The following is a 27,288-nucleotide window of genomic DNA, read 5'->3' on the forward strand; positions in this document are numbered from 1 at the left end:
AAGGCTTCTTCCCGGAAGCCCAAACCTCTGCTAGCCACACCCAGGATTTCTCTAAACTAACCAATGACAATCAAGGGAAGTGCACACCATCGATATGACCACATCCTGTGTAACGAGACACCGACTTGCGCCTGGCCAATTGGCAGGGCCCACAGTCCCCTCTCCTGCCCTTACTCCACCCCCCTATAAAACTCCTCTTCACACCGAGCTAGGTCTCTCTCTGCCACCTGCTGCTGTGTCAGTAAGGAGGGTAGGGGAGCCAGACCTGGGTTTGAACAAAAGACTCTTTGCTTTTGCATCAGACTCGCTGGCTCCCTGGTGGGCTCTTGGGAATCTTGAAATCTGGGCATAACAGTTGCTGGTTTGATTCCCAGTCAGAGCACATGCCCCAGTTGTGGGTTCGATCCCCAGAGGGGGTGTGTGAGAAAGGCAATTGATCGTTTCTCTCTCTCTCTCCCTCTCTCTAAAAATGGAGGCCTTCTGACTCTGAATATAACCCATTCAGTTTAACTTTAACCAGAATTTTTGCTTGTCAAGAATAATATTTGGGCCCTGGCCAGGTAACTAGGTTGGTGCACCATCCCTTACACCAAAACATTACACATTTGATTCCCTCCTGCTCTTCTTTTAATACTCTTATATACTCAATAAAACCAAATAGATTTCCAGTTAAAGAGACAAAAAATGCCCATAGTTTTTAGAAATGAATGGCTCAGCTTTACAGATAGAACAGCTGAGGCACAGAAATGACTCTCTCAAGGTAATCTTTAAGGAAGTGGTCTACTTTGGAAAACAGCTCATCTCTCATACATGAAAAAGATAAAAGACATTGTAAATCCCAAAGCGCCTCACAGCAAGCAGAGCAGCTCCTCCCTCTGCCTGGGGCTGAAGGCTCCAGGAGTTACCTGCAGAGTCCGTTTGCAGCATTGTGGTGACCTCTCTCGCACTCAGGTGATTGACTTCACTGCTGCTGTAGCGAACCGGGGTTTCCTCGTGCTCCACGGATTTGGCCGGGAGAAACTGCTTCATTCCTTTCCACCAACCTTCATTGTAGCGGTAAGCAAAAGAGACCATTAAAGAAAAACCTGTTTCTAAAATCGTAACAGTATATTAACAGAAATCCTGTTGTATTTAACATGTCTATAACAAATAAATATCTATACAAACTAGCCTTTATGTTCAAGCGTCTTTTTTTTTTATTGTGGTAAAATATAAAAAACATAAAATTTGTCACCTTCACCACTTTTAAGTATATAGCTCAGTGTTATTAAATAAATACATTCACACTGTTGTGCAAACATTACCACCATCCATCTCTGTATCTTGTACAACTGGAACTCCATATGTATTAAACAGTAACTCCCTAAGTCTCCCCACTCTTGGATACTGGCAACCACCATTCTACTTCCCCTGTTGAGGATTTTAACTATTATAAGTACCACACATGAGTGGAATCATACAGTATTTGTTTTTTTGTGTGTGACTGGCTTATTTCTCTTAGCATACGGTCTTTAAGGTTCATCCATGTTGTAGCATAATACAGAATTTCCTTTTTAAGGATGAATAATATTACACTGCATGTATATATGTTACAGATCCATTCATCAGTCGATGTTTTTACATTTTAACTGTTGTGAATAACACTGCTAATGAATATGGGTGTAGAAATATTTCTTCAAGACCCTGCTTTTAATTATTTGGGTATATACCCATAAGTGGAACTGCTGAATCATATGGTAATTCCATTGTTAATATTTTGAGGAACTACCATATTGTTTTCCACAGCAGCTGTAACAGTTCAGCCAACAGTGCACAAGGGTTCCAATTTCTCCATCTCTTCACCAACACTTGTTTTTTTGATAGGCACCTTCTTAATGGGTGTGAGGTGATATCTCACCGTAGTTTTGATTTTCATTTCCCTAAAGATTAGTGATGTTGAGCATCATTTCACGTGCTTATTGGCCAACTGTAGATATTCTTTGGAAAAATGCACATTCAAGTCCTTTGCCCATTTTTGAATCAAGTTGTTTATATGTTGTGGAGTTTTACAAATATCCTACATATTCTAAATATTAATTCCTCATCAGATATATGATTTGCAAATGTTTTCTCCCATACTATGGGTTGCCTTTTTACTCTGTGGATAGTGCCTTTTGATGCACAAAATTTAAAATTTTTCATGAAATTCAATTTGTCTAGTTTTTCTTTTATCTGGGCATTGTGTGTCATATCAAAGAAATCACTGCCAAATCCAATGTCATGAAGCTCTTGTCTTAGGTTTTCTTCTAATAAGAATGTTATTGTTTTTAGGTCTTATGTTTTGGTCCTTGATCCATTTTGAGTTGACTTTAGTAAATGGTGTTATTTAGGGTGCAACTTCATTCTTTTGCATGTGGATATCCAGTTTTCCCAGCACCATTTGTTAAAAAGACTGTCTCCTTTCTCCAATGAATGGTTTGTACACCCTTGTCAAAATCATATGTCCATATTTGTAAGGCCTTATTTCTTGGTTTTCTATTCTATTCCATTGGTCTATTATGTCTCTCTTTATGCCTATACCACACTATTTTGATTGCCTTGTAATTAAGTTTTGAAATCAGAAAGTGTGAGTCTTCCAGTTTTGTTCTTTTTCAAGACTATTTTGTCTATTAGATGTCCCTGAATTTTAGGATGGATTTTTCTATTTCTGCAAAATCACTGAGATTTTGATGGAGATTCCTAATGAATCTGTAAATTGCTTTGGGTAGTACTAAATATTAACAATATTAAGTCTTCTAACCCCTGAACATAGGATGTTTCCTTTTCTGTCTTTTAAAATTTCTTTTAGCAATGTTTTCATTGTATAAGTCTTTTACTTTCTTGGTTAAGTTAATTCCTAAGTATTTTACTCTTTTTGATGCTACTATAAATGGAATTGTTTTTATAATTTCCTTTTCAGATTATTGATTATTCATGTATAGAAATGCAACTGATTTTTGTGTTGACTTTGTATCCTATCACTTTGCTGAATGCATTTATTAGTTCTAACAGCTTTTTCTATGTGTGGAATCTTTAAGGTTTAGCTCTTCTTCAAATGTTTGGTAGAATTTACCAATGAAGCCATCAGGTCCAGGACTTTTGTCTGTTGGGAAATTTTTTATTACTAACTCAATCCCTTTACTAGTTAAAGGTCTATTCAGATTTTCTATTTCTTCATGATTTAGTCTTAGTAAGTTTTATGTCTCTAAGAATTTATCCATTTCATCTAGGTTATTCAATTTTTTGGTGTACAATTGTTCATAGTATTAATAATCCTTTGTATTTTCATAGAATTGATAATGTCCCCAGTTTCATTTCTGATTTTAGTAATTTCAATCTCTCCTTTTCTAAGTCCATCTAGCTAAAGGTTTGTAACTTTTGTTGATATTCTTAAAGAATCAACTTTTTATTTCATTGATTTTTCTCTATTGTCTTTCTATTCTCTATTTTCTTTATCTCTGCTCTAATCTTTATTATTTCCTTTCTTATGGTAGCTTTGGGTTTAGTTTGTTCTTCTTTTTCTAATTCCTTAAGTTTTTCAAGATTATTTTTTGCTTTGATAGGATATATAGTGTAAAGCAGAATATGGTAGGAATCTTTATCAAAAGCATATACAGAAGCAGATCACTGGTCAAATATAGTTTGGTAGGGGTGGTTTAATTTTTTTTTTTAAAATACTTTCTAAGATCTACCCTAGCAGCACCTGATTAGCTCCCACCGCTGCTCTTATCTACCCTGGTCACAGTGGTGAACCCTTTTGGCTCCTAACAGCTGTTCTGGTAGTGAGACAGGGAAGTGGGGGACCCATAGGGGACTCCTGGTATAACTTGCAGCAATATGCCACCTACCATACAGAGTTGGAATTCAGAAGATGGCAACTTATCACAGCAGACATGGCAGACTTCAGGATTCCTAAACTGCTGGATCCCACTTAAATACCCAGAGCAGAGTGACAAACACATACTTTTACTAGGACCAAAACCCTCTGCCTCTTACAGTGTTCACATAGGCCTCAAAGAAAGCTGGTCTCCTCCAGATGAAAGTTTTCCAGGAGAAAAATAATTCCTTTCCATTTCATTACTTATTGACTAGAAGAGATATGACAGGAAGTAAAAATTATCAAAAGAGAGAGGGATGCCAGCTTCCTAACAGTGCTGGGAAATTTCAGTGGGCCTGAAAACACTCCTTTCCCTGCTGCCATCTGGAGGGGAGGGACTTCCCGCTGACGGAAAAAGATGTAAAGTCATGAGTTACCTGCCCGGTCCCAGTACGGTAAATCATAGGTGCCTTCAGTTTTTTTCTTTCTGGAAAAATACAGGAAAAGAAAGTTAGCAAATAGAATGATTTCACTAGTAAGACAGCTCTGAAACTGCAGGATAAACACCACAGTTAATAATTAGTCAAGAGTACACATTCCCACTTGCTGATCTACCCAAGGGAGGCCTCTATTTCATCTGACTTTGTCGAGGCTCATAAATTCTGGATTCTCAATAAACATTAACTGCCTCCTGGGACAGTTATTTGGCTACTCAAATGTTTCAAAATGAATATAGAAATAAAAAAAGTCCAGTCTGTAGATAAAAAGACTGAATTAAATCAAAGACCCAGACATGACATGTGGGTTTTTATGGGAAATCATGTCAGGTTTGATTTGGTTTTAAGTACAAACTTCACGGAACAACAATAATAAAAAAAAGTCCAACATTTTCTCCTGCATTGTTATATTTCCAATTTTCTCCGTTTCTTCTATGGTCCTTTGTCTCAGAGAAGTTCCAAGAGTCATATACCCTTCATTGTATAGACTGAATTCCCCCTACTGTCCCAGGATAAGTCAACTCTGGCACAAAGTGACAAATGGCCGAGGGAAGAAAAGGCTTCTCCAGGCCTGGGAGGTGAGAGCCACGGGTACGACAGAGAAGACTCTGCCCAGTCCACCCTCAAAACGCTGACATATCCTCCCCAGGAGAAGTCTCTCATCCCTCAGCTAAGAATTACTATCTACCAAGAGCCTTTTACAAAGGACAGTTTCTGATTCAAGCATGTAAATCTAATTAATGTAATGCTTTGCAAGCTAGAGAGAAAGTAGACGTGTTCTAGTGCATATAAGAGGACAAGGTGGCTATGTGATTGCTCAAGGTCACAAATGGAGCTGTATCAAAGAGCCCAAGCTACATCGACATGCACCTCCTACTTGGAAACATTCTTCTCCAGTATTAGATTATATTTTTATTATTGATATTAAAAACTTCTCGATAATTAGTTGTTTCTCCTTGAAAATCCTCTACCATAAGAATTCTAAATAAAAAGAAATCAATAATCTTTCCTAAATGAAAGTTAGAAACTCTGTACAGTTAGGACAATTAATTGAATGTTATAATTATTACCAAGGGCTGTACTATAAGACTTTGTAGACTCTCAAGTGACAAAGCTTCAGGTTATTTATTCATTACATGTCAAGTGCTACGACAGTGCTTGGCACGGGTTAAGGTTTCAATAAATTGCATCTGTTTTTATTACTTTCCTCCTCACTATTTTCCACAGCTCTTTAATAGCATCTCCGCCTTTACTCCTTGCTGTGAAGCTGGTCGTCAGCAATTTCAATGACCACGCTTAGAAGTGACTTCAGTTCTGCAGCTCAGACCTTTGGTCCTGAACAGATGTGTATTCCATCTGCCTCTTGGGAGTCTGAATGTCCACAGGATTCTATAAACACCATCCCAAACTGATTCAAGACTTGCTTCCTCTCAACGATTCTACTCTTCCATCCTCACTCCCTCAGAGCCATGCTCTGACCACAGAGGATTAGACTTTATTGATGGTACGTTCAGAGGCCGCAGTGGTTAGGAGCATGGGCTCTGCAGCCAGATCCAAAACTCCGCTCTGCCATGTGCCGGCCAGGTGAACCTGGGCAAGTTATTTATGCTCCCTTCTCACTTTCTTCTTCTGTAAAATGGGATTTATAACAGTACCCTTTTGATAGGATGTCTTAAGGCTTGGTTAAAAAATGTAAAGCATTTTTTATATGGGTTCTCAACCCATAACAAAGAAACAGAATTTCTGGAGGATGAGGCCCAGAAATCAGGATTTTAAAAAGATTCCCAGGTGATTCTAATGTGCAGCCAAGGTTGAGAACCACTGATTTAGAGTAATGCTTAAAATAATTTAATTTTCTATAAAATTAGCTGTTGCTGCTATTCTCATCATTACTACTGTTGCTGTCCAGTTCCCTGAAAGCAACATGAATTTCCTTTCCTATGTCCCTAAAGGCCTTTCCCCTCCTCCTTTCCCTACTGCTCTCATACTAATTTACTGGGTCTCTGCTCAGACAACCTCCCCAACACCATGAATCTGGGATCCACTGGGATCCATGTTGGTACCATAGCCGCAAGTTTTCTGCACTGTATCCTCTCCCATTGTGTAAACTTTGGCGTTCATCACTGACCTCCTACCACAAGGCTCAATACTTGGCACAGGGTGGAAACTCAAATATTGACTGACGGAACAAAAGAAGTCATTCCCTTGCTCCACCAAACCTGCCCTCCTGCTATTACCTCATCTCATGGAATCCCTACTGATCTAATTACAGGAGCCAGAAACTTCAGATCATCCTAGATCCCTCCTACTTCCTCACCATGACAGCCAGTCATGCATCCCATCAATGCCACTGGGACATCTCTCCCTCTCATGTCTCCTTTTCCTAAAATTGCTATGTTCCTGCCAGGCCTCAGCAGTTTCCTACTTCATCTTTCTGCCTCTTTTAGGCTCTCACCTTCAATCCACTCTGCAAAACAACTGCCACTATCTTTGTCTAATCATCTGCTTAATACACTCCAATGATTTCCCCATCTAGAGAATGCAATCCAGATTTCTCTCCCGCTGATCCTGGTCCAGGCTGCACTTCTAGGTTCTTTCTCAGTGCTCTCCCAGGCCAACCTGAGCGATGACTCACTATACTTCCACATCCCACATCTTCGTGCCCTTGCTAAAGCAGTTCTCTCAGTCTGGGCCTTCTCTATCTTCCACAATCTAGCCAAATCCAAGTCTTTCTTTTCACTAAAACATGCTAACCTTAAGGATTTCAGAAAACTCTCATGATCCTTGCATTTGTGTCCTCCAGCACTCCATAAATAACTCATCAAACTGCATTATAGTTCCTCATTTTGTGCCAGTCAATCCTTGCTAATACCTTGAAGATAGTAATTATGTTTCATTCTTTCAGTAAATATTACTAAGCACCTATGTGCTTAGACATTTTTCTTCTTAATCTGTATATTCCAGTGTGAATTGCAAAACTTGATACAATAAGGGTACTCAGTAACTGACTGTAACTGAATATACTCATTTTTTATGGGAATATGGAAGAAACATGTATTTTTATTTTAATGACTGTCTTAACTCTCTCTCTCTCTAAAAGATAAATTATAGTTCATCTTCTGTATTTAGTTTCTATTTCTCATTTGAAAACACCCCCTACTAGGACCAATTAGGTGAACTGCTTATATACTAACCTGTTTCTCCAATGCCAAGTACACACTAATATGAGAATGAGAGTGGTGAGGACCATGACCAACACAGGGACAAGCACTGCGGCCAAGGCTACATCTGAAATAGGCCAAAAGCAGAAATTATGACTGGCAACAGTGAGAATGAACCATATCAGCATTCAACGGTTTCTATCTCAAGAAATACTATAAACATTATTTATGAAATGAGACTAGGCATGAGTAGGTAACCTCAGGAGCTTTCATGGATGCGTGAAAGTTTATCACATTATTTGACCCACTTTTATATTATGTTTTAAAAATTTCATAGTAACTTGATTTTTATAGAGATAGGAAGGGAGAGGGAGAAAGAAAAATCTGGATGTGAGAGCAGAACATTGATCAGCTGCCTGCCCCTACTGGGAACTGAGCCTGCAATCTGGGCATGTGCCCTGACAGGGAATCAAACCTTCAACCTCTTGGTTCATGGGTCAATGCTCAACCTCTGAGCCACACTGGCCAGGCCATAGTAACTTCTTAAATCACCAAGACAATGATTGAAAGACAAATGATAAACTGAGACAATATGTTCTGCATGCGATAAAGGGTTACTATAATTAAAATGTGACAGGATATACAAGTCAAAATCAAAGAATAGAAAAGTTGGTGGGGGTGAATGAATAATACATTTAAAAGAACAAGTGACCATTCATGTTAGCCTCACTAGTAATCAGAAAAATGGAAGTTAAATCAAGAATAAGATCGTATTTCTGCTTATCAAATTGGCAATTACTTAAAAATAACTTATTGTTGGAGAGAATATTGGGAAAAAGGTATTTTTATGGGAATATAAAATAATACTTTCTGTATCATTTTGGGGCAATATGTATAAACAATGATTACTTAGCAATTCCACATCTAGAATTTATTCTTAGGAAAAAATAAAGATGACATTCAAGGATGTGTCTTTAAAGAAGTTTGTTTCTGGAAATAATCCAAATACCCAACAATGAAAAGGAGTAAGTACATCCTTACAGGAAAATATTCCCAACAAATGGAAATGTTGCAGCACCGGGGCACAATATTTATAGATACAGAAAGGTGACAACGTCGAGTTAAGTATAGAAACCCAATGTGTGTATCAACAGGGCAGGAACTGACACAGTACTGGATCCTACAGGGAGGAGGAGCTCATTTAATCCCCTTTTCTCACTCCACAGATAAAGAATCCTGGGCCCAGATCCAGAAAATGGGCTGCCTAAAGTCATTTGCAACATTAGTTTCTTCCTTCATCTGTCAACCCCTCCTGGCCATGAGAATGGCACAGCTGCTGATGTCCACTGGGGGCTGAGGGTCAGACACTGTGCCACGCCTTATGCATTTATAATTGTATCCAAGACAGAAAGAGGCTGACGATAACAGGACAGGGAGAGGATGATCAATAACAGGGAGCCTCTGAGAAGCTGGATGGATGGGGCTAGGGCATAGGTGAAGTGACCAGTCTTGGGTAGTGTGAGGAATCCCTTCTTTTTTACTGAAGTGGACAGAGGTACAGGTGAGTTTGTAGGTTCCACAGAAAGGGTGCTTCCTTCTAATGGCTTCTACTTTCTTTGTGAAGTTGAAGAGGTTACTGGGAGTAAGTGAATATTTTTGGGTCACAGGTTTAAAAAATATGGAGGCAACTGTTGAGAACAGTCAGAAGAGGTAACATGGAAAACAGAAAGGCTACCGGTTGGCGCTGAGGCCCTGTGGAGGAGGAGCGGGAAGCTATTGTGGCACAAACCTGACTATGACCTGCTTTCCTCCGTCATCACTTGCAGCCTGAATGTGAAAATGGAGAAGGCGTGCATAAAACAAATCCTGTCAGGTTAGACAGCATTAAACCTTCAGAAAGTAAATATGCTTTTTTATTTCTAAATTTTGTGAAATCGGAGAAGAATGAGGTTTAATCAGAGGCTCTAAACCACCTGCTTAGATTTGGGTCTATATATCACTGTCCCAGAGAAAAGGAGACAAGAGCTCTTCAATTAAAAAAACCTGCACATTCTTCGTTATTCTTTTTAGTCTTACAGGGATCCTAGTTCTGGAAGATAATGCTTTAAGGACACTTAGTTTGAGATTTTAAGGTTCTATAATCAGATTTTGAACAATAAAAATGACTGTTCCTTCCTCCAGGCATGTGGCCTGAGATTCTTGCATGCCTTCTGCAAGCTGTAAGAAGCACTCTATGGATACTAAGATCTCCTGACTCTGAGAATTCTTGCTTTCCTCTAGATTTGTTTGGAAGATAGGAAAGAAACTGACACTTGGAAAGTTGGAGAAAGTTATATGAATCCAGAGAAATTTTCAGAAAATGAGAATGATTCAAGTTCTATATGGCACAAGTTACTCTGGATGAATTGCTTTCTCTTCTCTGCTGTCTTGAAAATAAGTGTGCTTTATTTGTCTGCCAACACTGAAACTAATTCCGCTAGAACACCGAGGCTTTGTTTTCTGCATTCAACTGAAATTTTGTTTCTTGACAACCTATAAAATCAAAGAGCTATGCCTTGTATATGTCAATACCTTACTTATCATTAATAAAATTTGAAAGTAAATTCTACTAATACATCTATATTTATAATCTGAAAAATTATAATAGCAAACATTTTAAGAACAGAGACCACTTTTTTATGAATGTTAAATCAGAGTATTTTTAAAAAGTATTACCCTAACCTTAACCGAAAGTTTCACCAAAAAGTTCCCAAATCTAATAATAGCATAATATGCCCCCCGGCAAAGGGCAAATAGCAGTATTAAAATATTGCCTCTAATTAATTCCCTTTTAATGTGCACTAATTTTGTGCACTGGGACACTAGTTAATCTATAATAAAGAAAAAAAGGGCCCTAACTGGTTTGGCTCAGTGGATAGAGCATCGGCCTGAGGACTGAAGGGTCCCAGATTCGATTCCGGTCAAGGGCATGTGCTTTGGTTGCGGGCACATCCCCAGTAGGGGGTGTGCAGAAGGCAGTTGATCGATGTTTCTCTCTCATCGATGTTTCTAACTCTCTATCCCTCTCCCTTCCTTAAAATATACTTCCAATAAAATATACTTAAAAGAAAAAAAGGTTTTCTGCTAGGCTTTTAGTTATTTTTAGAAATATTTCTAGGCATGAGACTCCATGTGTTTTGCTGTATAGGGACAAAAATTGCAAGAGGAGGCCTAGAATACAGCAGCCATCTGTAAATATTTAAAGACAATTCTACATGGCTCGAGAGAATAGCACTTTGAGCAAAGCAGTCAGTGTTTTCCCCAAGGAAGGGAATCAATCTTTTTGCTATACTTAAAAAACACAAGTCTGAGGAAAAGGTTTAAAAGCTAGAAATGTTCTTGAAAACTTAAGTTGCAAACAGTAAAACACGACTACATAACAGGTGTGAATGTTGGGTTCATCCACCTTTGGTGACATCTGGAGTTACGGTAGTGTTTTTTATATCAGGAGTGGCAGTTGTTTGTTCTGTCTGTGCAGGAAATTCATTGCGACTTCGAGGTTGTAGTGGTTGAGTAAATTTGGGGCCACGACCTTTAAAAAAAGATTTAAAAACTTTATTCTTTTATCTACATCAACTTGATTAAAATTGTTATTTTAGAATGCTTTTTAACATATTTATGAAAAATTATATCATAAACCCAGGGAATATGAACATTTCACGTTCAAATGAGGCATACCTTTGGCTATTTTTGGAGGGGCTGTAGTGTTTTTGAGGTCATTGCTGTTCCGAGGAGATGGAGGTTGAGTAAGTTTTGGAGGACGACCTTGAAAAATAGTTTAGAAAAGTTTACATGCTTTGCTTATAAAAACCATAGTTAAAAATAGTAATTTAAATGTCTTTACCATTTCCTAGAATACTTAATACTGCACAGTAATTTTAAATCTCAGAGAAATATGTCAGAAGGATAAATATAGTCTGTGTTAAAAGCACATATATACTGGGATTTCTCAGTTTTTAAATAAACTGAGAGTAATCTTCTTAAGAAGGAAAATAATGGGGAGGCAAATAACGTTGAACTCTAAAGCTATAAAAATTTAATTGCATTTTGATAGACTACCCATCAATTCATTTGAGAAATATTTATGGAGGGCCCCCTATGTGTTAGGCACAGTGGTAGTTCTTAGAGCTACAATAGTAAACAAAGTATTAAAACATTATATAATATTGAAGGAAGTTACTCTCACTTTTAATTTATTCAAAGTAAAAGTCACTTAGACTGAAGTTACTAGTATAATCAATCATTAGTGTTTATGTGATATGAATATTATATTACATGAGGCCTGATTAAAAATTAAGATTGAGAGAGAAAAAATTAAGATTGAGAATAGATTTGGAAAGCAATCTCATTATATCATCTCATGAATGATGCCCTCTATCCAACTTGTAATTTTGAAAATAACTTTGATGTCTAACTTTTTAAGATGACAACTGTTCCTTTTTAAAAATTCCTTTAAGAAGATAATATCATTTAGAGGTTAAACACATTGTTATTAACTACCTTCTCTGAGAACAGCAGTTAATTAGCATTTTTAATTAATCCAGTGAAAATACCATGTCTGAAATATACTGTGGTTTTACCTTTAAGAATAAACTGGCATCCCAGCAGCTCCACTTTCATGGCAATTTTCTGCTGCCATTGGGTAGGATTCACTCTAATAAAACGTGCAATAATTGGTGGCAAAAAGTTATTACGCACATCCTGGTGATAATCTTTGTTTCCTTGAAATATCTTTAAAAAACAACAAAAAATTGGTACTTTACATCAACAGAGGCCAGGGCTAAATTGCTCCACTGAAACATGTTTTTGTTTTGGGCCTTAAATGAGATCTGCAAAGTATGACAATAAGAATTAATTTTTAAGAAAATAAATGAATCACAATTTTGAAAACTATTAAGATGTTGCACATTCTTTCTTTTAAAAAAAAATAATTTTTCCCATCACCATTTACCCCCTCTGTGCCCTCTTCCACCTTCTCCCATACCCCCTACCCAATCACCACACTGTTGGTCATGCCAATGAGCTCTCTCCCTTCTTTGCTCGATTCCCCTCCACCCCCCTCAATACTCCTCGGAACTGTCTGCCTGTTCTCTATCTAGAGTCTGTCTCTATTTTAAGAAGCTTCACATTTTTCATCAAAAATTTATTTTAAAAAACCCCACTATGAAATATAAAAATGATTTTAAGATGATGCAAACATAACAAGAATGCTAACTTGGCCATCTGAGACGAGAGCTTCAACTGTAATAATATGGTAAATTATTATTAATAATTAGTAACTCCAGTCCTATGGAATTACCAACCATTCCATATTTGTTTAAATATGTTGACTTTATTTTCCAAATAAAGCCTAACTGAACATATGAGATCTTAGAGGAAATGCTTTACTGTGAACTTTTCATAATTTTCCTCCCAATAAATAGACTGAAAGTGAACATATACTAACACAACAGATATATACCTCCACCTAGTGGATAAACTACATAAACACAGTTCCCGTATTCTGTTTTCTTGTTGCTCTTTGAGCCAGAAGATTGACAGTTACTTGCCTAATTTAACGATCATCACCAAACAGTAACAAATGCATTATATACCCCTTAGGTAAAAATATAATTTTAAAGTAATATCTCATTCCCTCAACTATTCAAGCAAATGACAGTACCTTACACTGGAAAAGCTCTTAATTACAAAGCATTTCATAGGATTAACTCAGTTGCTCTTCATGACAACCCTGTGATCAGACAGAACCCAGGAAATTGAAGCTCAGAATGGGATGCCGCGGCCAGTCAGTGATAGAGCAGTGACTTGAATCTGCGTCTTCTGATTTATGCTCAGGGCTCTACTAAGCAAAAAAGAGCCCTCCCGTTCCTTCAGGCCAAATCATCGATAGTTTCTAAAGACCATCAATAAGTGAGCACCTGCCTAAAATCAAAGTGGTTTGTTTTTACTAGTTAAGGTAAGAGCAAGTAAATGCTTACTTCCTCAATCAAGCCATTTCCAAATATTATAGCTATTTTTTTCCTGGCTGATTCACATGACATTAGATTGCAAATTTCTAGGATGTATTAATATCCTTCATTTTCTAAGAGGTTTATTTTGAAATTACAATAATCTCCACACTAGTAAGCTTCCATTATTTCCTCAAATATACTTTGAAATAAAATAAAGGCAATATTATTTACAGTTTATTGAATTAGTGGAACAAATAATAAATAAACATAAAAATTATATCCCTGAGATTTTACTCCATACTGCAGTCTCACTCTAAAAAAAAAAATTTAAAGGAAACAGATTTTATAAAAACTAAGTAAGCCCTAGCTGGTTTGGCACAGCGGATAACAGTGGATAGAGTGTCGGCCAGCGGACCAAGGGGTCCTGGGTTCGATTCCAGTCAAGGGCACATACCTCGGTTGCAGGCTCCTCCTGGCCCATGCCCTGGTCAGGGCTTGTGTAGGAGGCAACCAATTGTTGTGTTTCTCTCACATCGATGTTTCTCTCTGTCTTTCCCTTTCTCTTCCACTTTCCACTCTCCCTAAAAAAACAAAAAACAAACCCCACAAAAACACACCAAAAACAAAAACAAAACCGAAGTAAAATAGATTTGCTATAGTCTGGTCAGCATGGCTCAGTGATTGAGCACTGACCTATGAACTAGGAAGTCATGGTTCAATTCCTGGTCAAGCCACATGCCTGGGTTGGGGGCTTGGTCCCAGGTGGGCAGCATGCAGGAAGTAGCTGATCAATGACTCTCTCTTATCATTGATATTTCTATCTCTCTCCCTCTCTCTTCTTCTCTGAAATCATTTTTTTAAAAAAGATTTACTATAGTTAACCTATGAACATCTATTATAAATTCCTATGTAGAGGGAGGTTTGCAAGGTGTCATGAGGCAAAAATGAAAATGGAAGTCAAAGTCTCCATTCTCAGGAAACTTAAATTTATTGGTTGTTAGCACACACAAATATGGCATACTATTAAAAGCAACATATTATAAAAACAAGTTGTACACACATTCTCATTTCAAAACAAAACTCAAAACTCTCTCAATCTGCATGTATGTGCTCATGCACATCTGCATGCTTTGAAAGGGTGTAAAAATGAATACACCAATTATCCTTGAATTGGGGGCAGGTGAGGGAGCTGATGGGCTAACATAAGTGAGGTAAAAGACTTATTTCGTATAGTTCCATGCCAGGACTTCCATTTCTATCCATGATTGGATTTAACCTTTTGCTTTCCATTTCTGAGAAATCAAAATAAAATATATGAAATCAAATAAAAATGGTTTTCAGACACTGGACAACAGGCAGCATAGGGAGATAATCCCTAAGAAAAGGGAAACAAATGAGGTGAGCCCTTCTCCTGTCCCAATATTGCTTAGAGAGAGCCTGGTGTTTCGCTGAATCAAGGAGACAGAGCTCAGAGATGAGAGGCCAAGGCAGCCAGAATTTGCAGGGTACAGCATAGGAGGAAGAAGACTGCAGAAAGACTTCAAAGATCTGTAGGAAGATTCCCTTTAAATCTTCAGCTGTATATGAAGAAACTGTCTCAGGACAGGTGAAAAACCACCAGAAAGGAGCCAGTAGAACAATTCCGAGAGCCACAGAGAGCTGGGAACAGCTCACACTGCCAACAGCCAGAGTGAAGAAACACATGGGATGTTGGATTGAATATTTAGAACACTATTTCCTCAGTAGTAGGGAAAAATTAGAAAAGGCTGCTTAAGTCCTACGTAATAAAGCAAAAATGCAAGCTTTGTAAAGATAAAGATTTTCAAGTAATCTGTGTCCCAGAGTGAAGTTTAAACAAAATTAAAGGAATAATACAAAATGAAATCTAACACCAAACAATGAAGTTTACAATTTCTACAATGTAAATATAGTTTACCAGTCAAAATTTATCAGACATGTAAAATATGACCCATAATATCAATCAACATAAAAAGATCTAGGACATATTAGTAGATAGAATTAGTAGACAAGGGCATTGAGTTATTATATACTCCACATATTCCAGAGGTAATGGAGAAAGCATGAGCATGTTAGTGAAAGACATGGGAGAAAATGTAAAGACGCCACCTGAAAATCCAGAGGTGAAAATACAATACTGAAGATAAACACACAGGACAGGGTTAATAGCATATCAGACATTCTAGACTAGATTACTAAATTTGAACACAAAACAGTAGAAATTTTTAAAGCTAGAACACAAAAGATGAAAACAATGAATAGCATCAGTGAACTGTAAGACATCTTCAGAAGTCATAATATTCATGTAATTAGAACTGAAGAGGAGACATATTTGGGTAAAAAAAAAAAAAAAGGCCTACAATTTTCCAAATTTGATGCAAATTATAACCCACAGATCCAAGAAGCTCAAAGCCCAAGAAGAAGAAACAATAAGACAACTACATAAAGCACATCATAATCAAGTAACTTGAAACAAATGATAAAAAGAAAATCTTAAAAGTAGCCAAGGGGGAAAAAAAAGACACATTACATATTGAGCAACAATGATTAAGAAAGTAGCAGAATTCTCGCTCAAACAGTGCAAACCAGAAAACAATGTAAGCATAATTAAACTATTGAAACCAGAAACTGTCAACCTAGAATTCTCAACTCAGTGAAATTATCTTTCAAAATGAAATAAAAAAAATCTTTTTCAGAAATATAATTCAATGTTCTTAGGTGTTTTTATAATATAAATATGGACAATTTTTACAATTTCAAAAAATTCACTATACTTCATAAATATAAATATTATACAAATAAATGTGGATGTGCTAAGAATAAAAGGTAGTCAAGTTTGGGGGCATTAGAAGATAGAAATGGAGACAATATTGTTATTTGCTTCAATGGGCTGAGGCTCACCAAATATGAAGTTCATGTGATACCAAGTAGGAGAGAGGAAAGAAGGCCTTGAATAACAGCAGAAGAGTTTAGATCCATATGAAAGACTATAGGAAGCCCCTGCAGTTTTTGAACAGATGAGAAAAGTGGTAAATGAAGATATATTAATATCTCTATATATAAAAGCCTAAATGACCATTAAGACCAGTAGCTATGATGTGCACTGACCACCAGGGGGCAGACGCTCAACACAGGAGCTGCCTCCTGGTGGTCAGTGCACTCCCACAGCCAAGCTCCCACGGCCAGCCAACCTCCCCCGGTGCCTCCCCCTGTCCTGCAAACCTCCTGCGCCCCCCCCCCCCCCCCGACCCCAGCAAGCCCTGTCTGGCAGGCAGCAGGAGGCCTCAGCCAGCCCAGCCCCAATTGGGACTGGGCAAGACAGCCCCAGTAGGTCCTGATCACTGGCCAGGCCTAGGGACCCCACCCATGCATGAATTTTGTGCACTGGGCCTCTAGTATCATATTTCTGATAGAGAACTGATAGTATCATGTAACTAAAACAAAACTCACAGAGAACTGATAATATCGTGTAACTATCAAAACTTGTTAAAAATATGTGCTCATCTATCAATTCTAGATGGGAGGACTCTACCTTCACCTGGGACATGGACTCTTGTAATTACAAGGTCCTTGTGGTGGAGCAAGGGCCAGGAGCCAGGTGAAAGTGATAAACATTTAGATGGGAGCCACCTGTGCCTACTCTCAACCCTTCTCAACCCCTTCAGCTGGTCTAGCACGTTTCAGCACTGTCATGTTTATTAATTTATGTACCACAGTAGAAATCTGGAAACAAATTAGGCTTTTCCAACATTCTGTGTATGGAAATGAAAAGCTTTTTAAAGACAAGAAATTACAAGTTCCCTTTTAGAATTTCCTAATAAAGTATCTAAAAACTGAATTAAAATGTAGTGAAAAAAGAATCAATAAATTATCTAACCCTCACAATCATCAAAAGTGACCTAGAACCACTGCGAATTTCCTAACCATACTAAAATGACCAGAAGAGGGCAGAGTAAGATCAAACGATATTTAACTTTTAGACCACACAGGAGCTCCTGTGACTTTTGGCAAAGGTTCATTTAAAAAAATGTTTTTAAAAATACCTTGTTAATCATTTTACCTTATCCTGCTCCACACCAGGCTCTCTGTACACAGTCCACCTCTGCCCATCATCACTGTATAGAATTCGGTAGGCTGACACATAGTAGTTATGCTCCACCATGGTGGAGCCAGTGGTCACAATGCCTGAGGAATGGAGAGTTGCTTTCATTAATGCACATGGTCTGGTCTTTGAAGTCTGTTCACCACTGAAACATAAACACTGTTCAAACATCTTTGCCCATAACACATTACCACATCTAAGTGCAAGGTTTCATTAAATAGTACCGAAATCCTGGGCTTTGTTCCCTTGTAGAGACTGGGAGAATTATGAGCACACATAAGGAAAGAACCATTCTATTTTAGCAGCCCCTGTTCATATCATTGTAAAATATATTGCACCTATGGAGTAAAAATGACTTCCTAGGAATGAACAGATTAAAGATGATTACTAGTATTAATTTCGGTACCAAAGCAAAATAAATCTTTAACAAAACCAATCCCAACCAATTATGCTTCTCACTTGCTAAATTGCTCTAAATAATTAAATTCATACTCAGCACATGTGGAATATTATTTATAGCACTTAGAGTACACTCCTTGAACATAAATTTCTTTTAATGACTATAATAGATGGCTATTTCAGATGTCTCCAGGTCCCTTTACTGAAACACTACCTTAAAAGAATCTTATTACAATAAGAAAAGCTAGTAAGACTCAAATACCAACTCCTCTCCTCTGTCACGCTTTTTATAAAACCATCTTTAGTAGCACTAACACCAGTAAAAAAAACTTAAAACCACATAATTAAATTTGCAGTGACTTAAGTTTCTATAAAAATCTTAGATGTCACCAGGTTTTAAAATAAAATCATAAGCTGTTCTAAAAAAAGAAGAATCATAAATTTTTCTAAAAAATTACATCTCTTAACCTGTTATCTTCTTTTCCTTGTTGAGATCTATTTGTAACCACTGATACTCATCAGTGGCAAAAGCAGCCCAGGGAGGCCCCGGTTTCTTCAGCCTGGCCTTTTCGGGTCTCCAGCTGTTCTCCTGCCCTGTGTGGTCCGTCCACTCCAGCACAGATGAAGCTGTTATCTGAGGATCGGCAATCACACCAGACTCCATGCCCAGAGTTCCATAACAACCTGAAACAAAAAAGAAAGTCACTGTTTCCAGCTATAAATTTAAAATCTATAAAATCTTGCTCACTGCAAACTTTCTATTGTACCTGTACACACTAAAGCAAATACTACACTGTAATAGAAAAATTTCAAAACTAGGCACATGTTTTTTGGGTCTGTGTTTTGTGTCTTGTCAGGAACTGTGTATATTTATTTATGAGCAATCATTAGTTTAATGGTGATATATTACCCTCTCCCCAGACAAGCTCCCAGGTCAATGGGTGACTCACACTCCTTCAGGTGTTTGCTCAAATGTTCCATTCTCCCTGAGGCTTGTCCTGATCCCATCAGTACCTCCTGCATTGGCTAGCCTTCCTCCTTCATTTTCTACATATTTTATAATATTATAAACAATACATAAATAATAACTGACTTATTCACTATTTATTGTCCATCTCTCGCTACCAGAACGTAAGCTCCAGGAAAGCAAAATTTTGTTGATTATGCTCACTGTTGTCTTCCTAGACCAGAAGAGTCCCTGACGAATAAAGGAAGGCACTCAAATATTTTCAGTCAAATGAATGAATTACTTCTTCAAACAAGTTCAAAAATCACCTTTCCTAGAAAAAAATTCCTTGCTTCCATGATCATTTTCCTATTAACATAGAACTTCACTTATTTCATTCATTATTTTACTAAATGCCCTTCTAACCTCATAGGTGTTATTGTGGCAACTAAATAAGAAAGTACAACAAACAGCAACTAGCACAATGTCTGGCATCCAGTGTTATAAAAATTATAGTAAGTTATAAAGTCCATGAAAGGCTTACCACTCGTCTTGAATGTGAAAAGACTTGTAGATAAGTGTCCTCTGAAAGAGAGACAGTATTTTTTTTGTGACATATCACATAACACATGAGTTCCCCATATTTGTCTTAGTAAACCTTTTTGTGTTTAATGTATAAAGAACTAAGAGTATTCTCTGGCTATATATTAGACAATTGATAAACTCCTAGTAAAAATTAAAAGTCTATTTTCTAAGCAGAACTTCTGACATCAGCATAAATGTCTACAAGTATCTAGTTTCTAGTTTCATATGACTGTGCAAATGTGTTCTTGTAACACATTTCTCTTTTATCTTGAGTATATATTTGAGTATATATTTCTCTTTTATCTCTTTTTCATGAAATAGACTCCTAAGCCTTTCCTATGGCAACTGCTTCTGGTGAAGGTGCACTGAAAGGGGTAAGTCTCAGACAAGGAGGTTCCAATTTCCTGGGGTAAACAGGCTATTGCTGAGAGAGACTGCATTTGTTACAGGGAATCAGCATGTCTAGAACAAGTTATAGTGTTGCAGGGCAGCACTGCACTTCAATTTCAAAGATTGGGGCTCCTGCCTTGAGCACAACATCCAGGTCATTACAAGTGGATGCAACTTGTCCTTATTTAAGTACTAGAGGCCCAGTGCATGAAATTCGTGCAAAGGAAGGTGGGGTCCCTCAGCCCGGCCTGCACCCTCTCCAATCCAGGATTCCTGCAGGATGGGGCCTAAACCGGCAGTTGGACATCCCTCTCTCAGTCCAGGACTGCTGGCTCCTAACCGCTTGCCTGCCTGCCTGCTTGATCACCCCTAACTGCCTCTGCTTGCTGACCTGATCGCCCCCCTAACTGGTACCCTGCTGGCCCGGTTGCCCCCTAACTGGTCCCCTGCTGGCCTGGTCGCCCCCTAAATGCCCCCTGCTGGCCTGGTTGCCCCCTAACTGGTCCCCTGACGGCCTGATTGCCCCCTAATTTCCCCCGTGCTGGCCTGATTGCCCCCTGTCTGTAAGGAAGTCAGACGTCCAGAAGATTTCTGGTCAATCTGGTCTAATTAGCATATTACCCTTTTATTAGTATAGATGAGAAAGAGAATTCATAAAAAACTCTCTCCAAAGACAGACCATGGGAAAGAAAGAATCTTCATAAAAGCATATAGAAGAAACCAAAAGAAGGAAAGGAAGCTGACTGCATACTAGTGATGGGTATATAGCCCTGGCATGGCTTGTTCTGTGTGGCCCGCGAGCAAAGCATCATTTTTACATGGTTAGAGGGTTGTAAATGAAACAAAAAAGGGAAAAGTGACAGAGCCATGTGCCCCAGAAAGGCCTAAAATATTTGCTAGCTGGTCCTTTACAGAAAAAAATCTGCTGACTCCTGCTTTCTACAGCTGAGGGTGTGGTCCACTCCTGTCTTCTGCATGGAAACTGGCCCAGGGCCTCTGAAGAGAAGCTGGTTTCAGACAGACTCAGTACTGTGTGTAGGACTGAGCATACCCAAGAGGCAAGATTCATAGACACAGATGAGGAGTACTGCATTTCTATCTAATGTCTGAACTTCTGCTTATTTATGCCTAGTTTAAGTTTTGTAAAATAGTGGAAAGTCATGGGAACCATGAAAATACATTCTGAATATATTCTCTGAGGATGAGAGGGAGATTCATAATACTACCACTTCTGATTAATGTCAAAATTTAATTCACATCACAGTGTTTCAATTATTCTCAGTTCATCCTGGGTCACACAGGCTATAAGGAACACAGTAGTTATGTGTTCTGGTCTTTAATATCAAGTATGGATTCAACAAAATACTTCTAGACTCTTATTCTCCGCTTTTTTAACACTTAGAAAAGAAGAAACAAACCAATCAAGCTTGCAAATGACTACCTTTGGACAGAGAACAAGCCAAGTAGTACAACCTTGCCTGTCCTCCTCAGTACATGCAGACACTGAGCACACAAAAATGTAAGAGCTAAGTGCACAAATGGTATTTCCTGAACACCACTAACTGTTACATTGCTGAGGCCTTACCAGTCCCCATCCCGCCCCTGCCCAGCCTGCTTATTATAAACAGCATGTATACTTACACCACAGACGTGACGTTGTTAGCCAAAGAACTTTCATAGTACGGGATACCTTTACTAATTACAACACTGATCTGGCCACCCAGGGTGTTTGACACCACTCCTGCATGCACACCAGCCATGCACAATGGCGAGGACTTGAGAAAGGGGAAAAAAAAGTCAGTTTTTTTTCTTTTCTTTTGATAATTCATAAATAAGACTTACACTTCCTCAAGAAATTAGTTTATCTGGGCAGTTTTCTCAATAAACTATGGGACAGATTATTGATGCCATAACATACATTTTTTTAGAAGAAAAATAATAAAACATTACATATTTCCAAAAACAAACAATTCCTAGAAAAACATCACTACAAAGATGTACAATAGGTACACATTTACCTATTCTGAAATTTAAAAACATAAAGTCCTATCACAACTTTAACATAGTCTACAGGCAACTTACATCTCTATATCCATGAGGGACTGTTCCAGATATCTCAGCAAAAGGAAGCAGACAACCAGCTGGGCAGTACTTACTATGAAATAAAAAACAAGTTAAAGGGCATATACTACTGTGTTTTTTGGGGGAAAAGACCAAAAGCATCACATATCCATTTTCAGTTCAATGTGAATATCATTATCATCATCTCACCACTCTGAGAACCAGCACTCCTAAAAAGCCCTTTCAGACTTTCTCCGATCTGCCCACACACATCTTTACCCACAAATTTACAATTGTCTCTTATTTACAAACAGCTTTGATCATTTCATTTCATAATGAATACAGACATATTTCTATTGTAAAATCTATTCACCATATTTAATAGCTACATGATATTCTATTTTGTGGATAAACCATATTTATTTTACCCATCCCCTATCGATCAAATTTATGTTGGTCTTAAAAAATGTTTTGTATTCTTTCATTCACTCATACATTCACGCACTCACTCACCCACCTATGCACTCAACACATTTACTTGAATGTCTAAGTGCTGGGCTGTGCTGACACACAGGGTTTACAAATGTCAACCAAACAAACATGGCTCCTGTCCTCAATGTGTTTACCTTCCAGTGGTGGGGAAGACATTAAACTGACACACAGATAGTTAATTAGATTATGATTCGGCTATGAAGAAAAGGAACTCTATGAAGTAATTGGGAGGAATCTAACTTAATAAAAGTAATACACATTTTGAATAGACTTACTAAGTGCTAGACAGCATTCTAAGTGCTTCCAGTAATCCACGTAAGAACCCTATGTGGTAGGTACTATTATTCTCCTCATTTTACAGATGAGGACACTGAGGAACTGTTGGGTCACGTGGCTGGTAAGTGGCAGATACCTCCAGGGTCTGCTCACAACAGGCTCTGCACTGCCTGAGTCAGGGCGTCGGGGAATGGGCTCTGAAGAAGTGTAACGCATCCTCATCAAAAGGCACTGCATGCCCTTGAGGCAGGGAACTGTGTGCGGGGAACTGAGGATGACCAGTGCAGGTGAATGGCAGTCAGCAAGGGAGTTAGTGTGAGAGGAGGCTAAAGTGGGGGCAGGGGCCAGATCATGCAGAGGCCTTGTGGGCTATGGTGAGGAGTCTGGAATACAATTCTAAGTAAAAACAGAGCGTTAGTAAAGGCTTTTGACAGTATCTGTACACAATCTGGTTCATATTTTTAAGAGAGTACTGTGGCCACTAGGAAGGAACCATGAGTGGACGCTGGGACAGTTAGGCAGACAGTGCAGTAGTCCAGGCAAGAGAGGATGGCAGCTCGCATTTGGGCAGTGACAACGAAGCTAGAGAGTGGGGGGCACAAGACAGCGCACCCTCTACCAGGCTGTGTGCCACACACTGATGCCAGAGCTAACTCTGCAGACCAGGGTCCCCCACAAGTGCTGAAGAGCGACCCATCCCATAGAGACAGAACCATTTCTGAAGACAAAGCAAAGGTTCTTTGTGAAGAGGCAGTGAGTTGCAGGGAGGTTAGTGAGATGGTCTCAGAAGATGAGAATGACTTGGCCAAGTAGAGAGGAGTAAAGAGATCCCAGGCCAAAGTTCTGAGAGTTCAGAGCAGTGTAAGCGATCCACAGCTATTTCAACATGAATGCATGGGATGAGATTAGAGAAATGGCCAAGACCTTGGGCCAGGATCCTGAACACCAAGCTAAGGAATCTGGATAACTTTTGTCTTAATTAGGAGCACCTGGAGATTTGTAAGCTGGGGAATGATGAGATATGTACTTTAAAAAATAACTTGGCAGCAACCTCAATAGCAGCATAAGGCCAGCAAAGGTTAGAAATGAAAGGAAAAATCAATTAGAGGTTCATTCTAGTCAAAGAAAGCATGGGATGAGGGCATAAAGCATGGAAATTGTAGCAGAAATGCTACTTGGGTAAGAACACTGAAATTCCATAATAGCCTAAACCATTTTCTTGTCCTTTTATAGAAGACAAAAGGCCCGGTCCTTTGGCGGGGGGGGGGGGGGGGGGGGGTTCCCTCAGCCCGGCCTGCGCCCTCTCACAGTTCAGGACCCCTCAGAGGATATCTGACTGACAGCTTAGGCCCACTCCCTGGGAGATTGGGCCTAAGCTGTCAGTCAGACATCTCTCTGGCAGCCCGGGAGTCCTCGAGCAATGACTGACTAATATCTTAGCGCTGCTGCAGAGGCAGGAGAGGCTCCTGCTGCCGCCGCTGTGCTGGCCAGCCAAGAGCCAGCTTCTGGCTGAGTGGCACTCCTCCTGTGGAAGCACACTGAACACCAGGGGGCAGCTCCTGCATTTAGCATTTGCCCCCTTGTGGTCAGTGCGCGTCACAGCGACCAGTCATTCCACTGTTAGGGTCAATTTGCATATTACCCTTTTATTATATAGGACTAGAGGCCTGGTGCACGAATTTGTGCATGGGTGGGACCACAGAAGGTTTGCCAGCCGGGGGAGGGACTGGGGAAGTTGGCTGCGGGAACGCACTGACCACCAGGGAGCAGCGCCTGGGTTGAGCCTCTGCCCCCTGGTGGTCAGTGCGTTCCATAGAAACTGGTTGACCGGTCATTTGGACATAACGGTCACTGAGGCTTTTATATATATAGATAACTCTTCTACTTAGCAGTTTTGCCAGATTTTGAAGAGCAACTAGTTTTACTTTGAAAGTATATTACATTTTCATTGTGGAGAGGATCCAAATGCTACAATTAATGAAAAACTTAAACATGGTAACTCAATGGCTTTAAATAAACTCTGGTTTATTGAGTGAGGTCTTAGAACAATGTCTATGTCACAATGTACATTAATCTTAAGTGTATAAAGAATGAGGATGAAGTTGATAAAGGTAAATTTAAGGGGGGGAAAAAAGGGCACAAATATAGTCATACCTGAACTCAGGTTCCAAAAAGCTGGATGCAGTGTCTAAACAAGTAATTAGATCTAGAAAAGCAAAAATAAAAAAAGCGTTCAGTAAAACATAGATTCACTCTTGCTGAAACACTGTGTCCAAATCCCAAATCATATTGTTCTAAATTTCAAAATTCTCAACAGCTGTCAAAGTAGTACTAATAACGTTTTACAAATTTTTGTTAATCAAGATTTCTTTCTGTTTTAAGTATCTTGATTTCTGGGCTATGCATCCCCAATGCTGTTTACTACATCACCTCAATCACATATATACAGGGTGGGGCAAAAGTAGGATTATAGTTGCAAGTAGGTGAAAGAGTTTATTCTTGTATTATTTTCCATACAAAGAATGTAAGCCCACTTTTACCCCACCCTGTATATGAAAGGTACATAGATAAGTATAATTTATAGCCTTTAAACGGCTTCTGTAAAATGTAACCCCCCCCCTCCCAAAAAAAAAACAAAGCAAAAAACAAAACTATTTTAGTTATTGTGTGACTAAACATGATCCTTTGCTGGTTACAACAGGAAAATGATGACAAAAGAGAGGTGAGTTAATTCTGAATAACTGCAACTCAAATCTGGTCCATGGCAGGACCAGCAGCATCAGCATTTTCCAGGAACTTATTAGAAATTCATGCAAAGAGCATGGAAGTGTGCCTTCCTCTGGAATTTTTTGGAATAGCCTAAGGAGGATAGGTTTTAGTTCTTCTTTGAGCATTTAGTAAAACTCTGCTGTGAAGCTGTCCAGACCAGGGCTTTTATTTGTTGGAAGGTTTTTGATTACTGCTTCAATTTCATAGGTAGTTATCAGCCTATTCAGGTTTTTTATTCTTCCTGATTGAGTTTTGGAAGATTGTATTTTTCTAGAAATATGTCCATTTCTTCTAGGTTGTCGAGTTTGTTGGCGTAGAGCTGTTCATAGTATTTTTTTACAATCCTTTGTATTTCTGTGGGATCTGTTGTTATTTAGCCTCTTTCATTTCTGATTTTATTTATTTGGGTCCTCTCTCTGTTTCTTGGTAAGCCTGGCTAGAGGTTCATCACTCTTGTTTATCCGTTCAAAGAACTAGCTCTTGATTTTATTGATCTTTTGTATTTTTTTTTGTTTTTTTTTCTTTGTCATTTATTTATGCTCTGATATTTATTATTTCCTTCCTTCTACTTGCTCTGAGTTTTTCTCGTTGCTCTCTTTCTAATTCTTTGAGTTGTAGGATTAGATAATTTATTACCAGTTTTTCTTGTTTTCTTGAGGTAGGCCTGTAGAGCTATGAACTTCCCTCTCGGGACTGCTTTCACTGTGTCCCACAGATTTTGGATTGTTGTGTTTTCATTGTCATTTGTTTCCAGGATGCTTTTTATATCTTCTTTGATCCCTTTGGTAATCCAGTCATTATTTAATAGCATGCTATTTAGCCTCCAAGTGTTTGATTTTTTTCACTGTTTTAATTGTAGTTGATTTCTAATTTTATGCCATTGTGATCTGAGAAGATGCTTGATATGATTTCTATCTTCTGCCTGTGTCCCAGTATGTGTTCTATCTTTGAAAATGTCCCATGTGCACTTGAGAAGAATGTATATTCTGCAGCTTTGGGGTGAAATGTTCTCAAGATGTCAATTATTCTATATGATCTAATGAGTCATTTAGGATTGCTGTTTCTTTGCTGATTTTTTGTTTAGAGGATTTATACAGTGGTGTCAATGAAGTATTAAAGAACCCTACTATGATTGCATGAATCCTCTTGCACTGCTGATGGGAATGCTGACTGGTGCAGCCACTAAGGAAAACAGTATGGGGTTTCATCAAAAAAGTAAAAATGGAACTTCCATTTGACCCAGTAATACCACTTCTAGGAATATATTCCAAGAAATCAGAAAAACTCATCAGGAAGGATATATGCACCCCTATGTTCATATCAGCATAATTTACTATAGCTAAGATTTGGAAACAGCCTAAGTCCCCATCAGCAGATGAGTGGATTGAAAAACTGTGGTACATCTACACAATGGAATACTACGCTGCGGTAAAAAAGAAAGAATTCTTACCAATTGCAACGGCATGGATGGACCTAGAGAGCATTACGCTATGTGAAATAAGCCAGCCGGAGAAAGATATATATCACATGACCTCATTCATGTGTGGAATATAATGAACAACATAAACTGATGAACACAAATATATCAAGAGACATAGAAAGCATCAAACAGACCATCCAACCTCAGAGGGTAGGCAGGGGAGGGGGGGGGGTAAGAGATCAACCAAAAGACGTGTACGCATGCATATAAGCATAACCCATAGACACAGACAGTAGGGGGGTGAGGGTATGTCCTGGGGGAGGGGGGCTGGGAACGGCCAGGGAGAG

At 38.7% G+C, this 27,288-nt stretch overlaps 2 protein-coding genes across 2 annotated transcripts in view; one reads left to right on the plus strand and one right to left on the minus strand.

Moving 5' to 3' along the window:
* Positions 1–19,907, plus strand: part of ST3GAL6 (ST3 beta-galactoside alpha-2,3-sialyltransferase 6) — a 109,891-nt gene extending 89,984 nt beyond the window's left edge. The window contains exon 11 of the mRNA XM_059687953.1: positions 19,855–19,907. Within this exon, the coding sequence (XP_059543936.1) occupies positions 19,855–19,902 (48 nt within the window). The 3' untranslated portion in view covers positions 19,903–19,907. The remainder of the gene's footprint in view (positions 1–19,854) is intronic.
* The window catches only part of DCBLD2 (discoidin, CUB and LCCL domain containing 2), a 95,246-nt gene that overhangs the window by 7,476 nt on the left and 60,482 nt on the right, over positions 1–27,288 (minus strand). Inside the window, exons 4-15 of the mRNA XM_059687950.1 lie at positions 24,907–24,958; positions 22,006–22,078; positions 21,565–21,698; positions 19,493–19,533; positions 18,471–18,686; positions 17,562–17,686; positions 12,113–12,263; positions 11,211–11,297; positions 10,939–11,064; positions 7,527–7,620; positions 4,273–4,322; positions 906–1,043 (exon numbers count right to left, since the gene is read on the minus strand). Of these exons, the coding sequence (XP_059543933.1) occupies positions 906–1,043; positions 4,273–4,322; positions 7,527–7,620; positions 10,939–11,064; positions 11,211–11,297; positions 12,113–12,263; positions 17,562–17,686; positions 18,471–18,686; positions 19,493–19,533; positions 21,565–21,698; positions 22,006–22,078; positions 24,907–24,958 (1,287 nt within the window). The remainder of the gene's footprint in view (positions 1–905; positions 1,044–4,272; positions 4,323–7,526; positions 7,621–10,938; positions 11,065–11,210; positions 11,298–12,112; positions 12,264–17,561; positions 17,687–18,470; positions 18,687–19,492; positions 19,534–21,564; positions 21,699–22,005; positions 22,079–24,906; positions 24,959–27,288) is intronic.

The sequence above is a fragment of the Myotis daubentonii genome, chromosome 3 (genome assembly GCF_963259705.1).
Source record: "Myotis daubentonii chromosome 3, mMyoDau2.1, whole genome shotgun sequence".
Lineage (NCBI taxonomy): Eukaryota > Metazoa > Chordata > Mammalia > Chiroptera > Vespertilionidae > Myotis > Myotis daubentonii.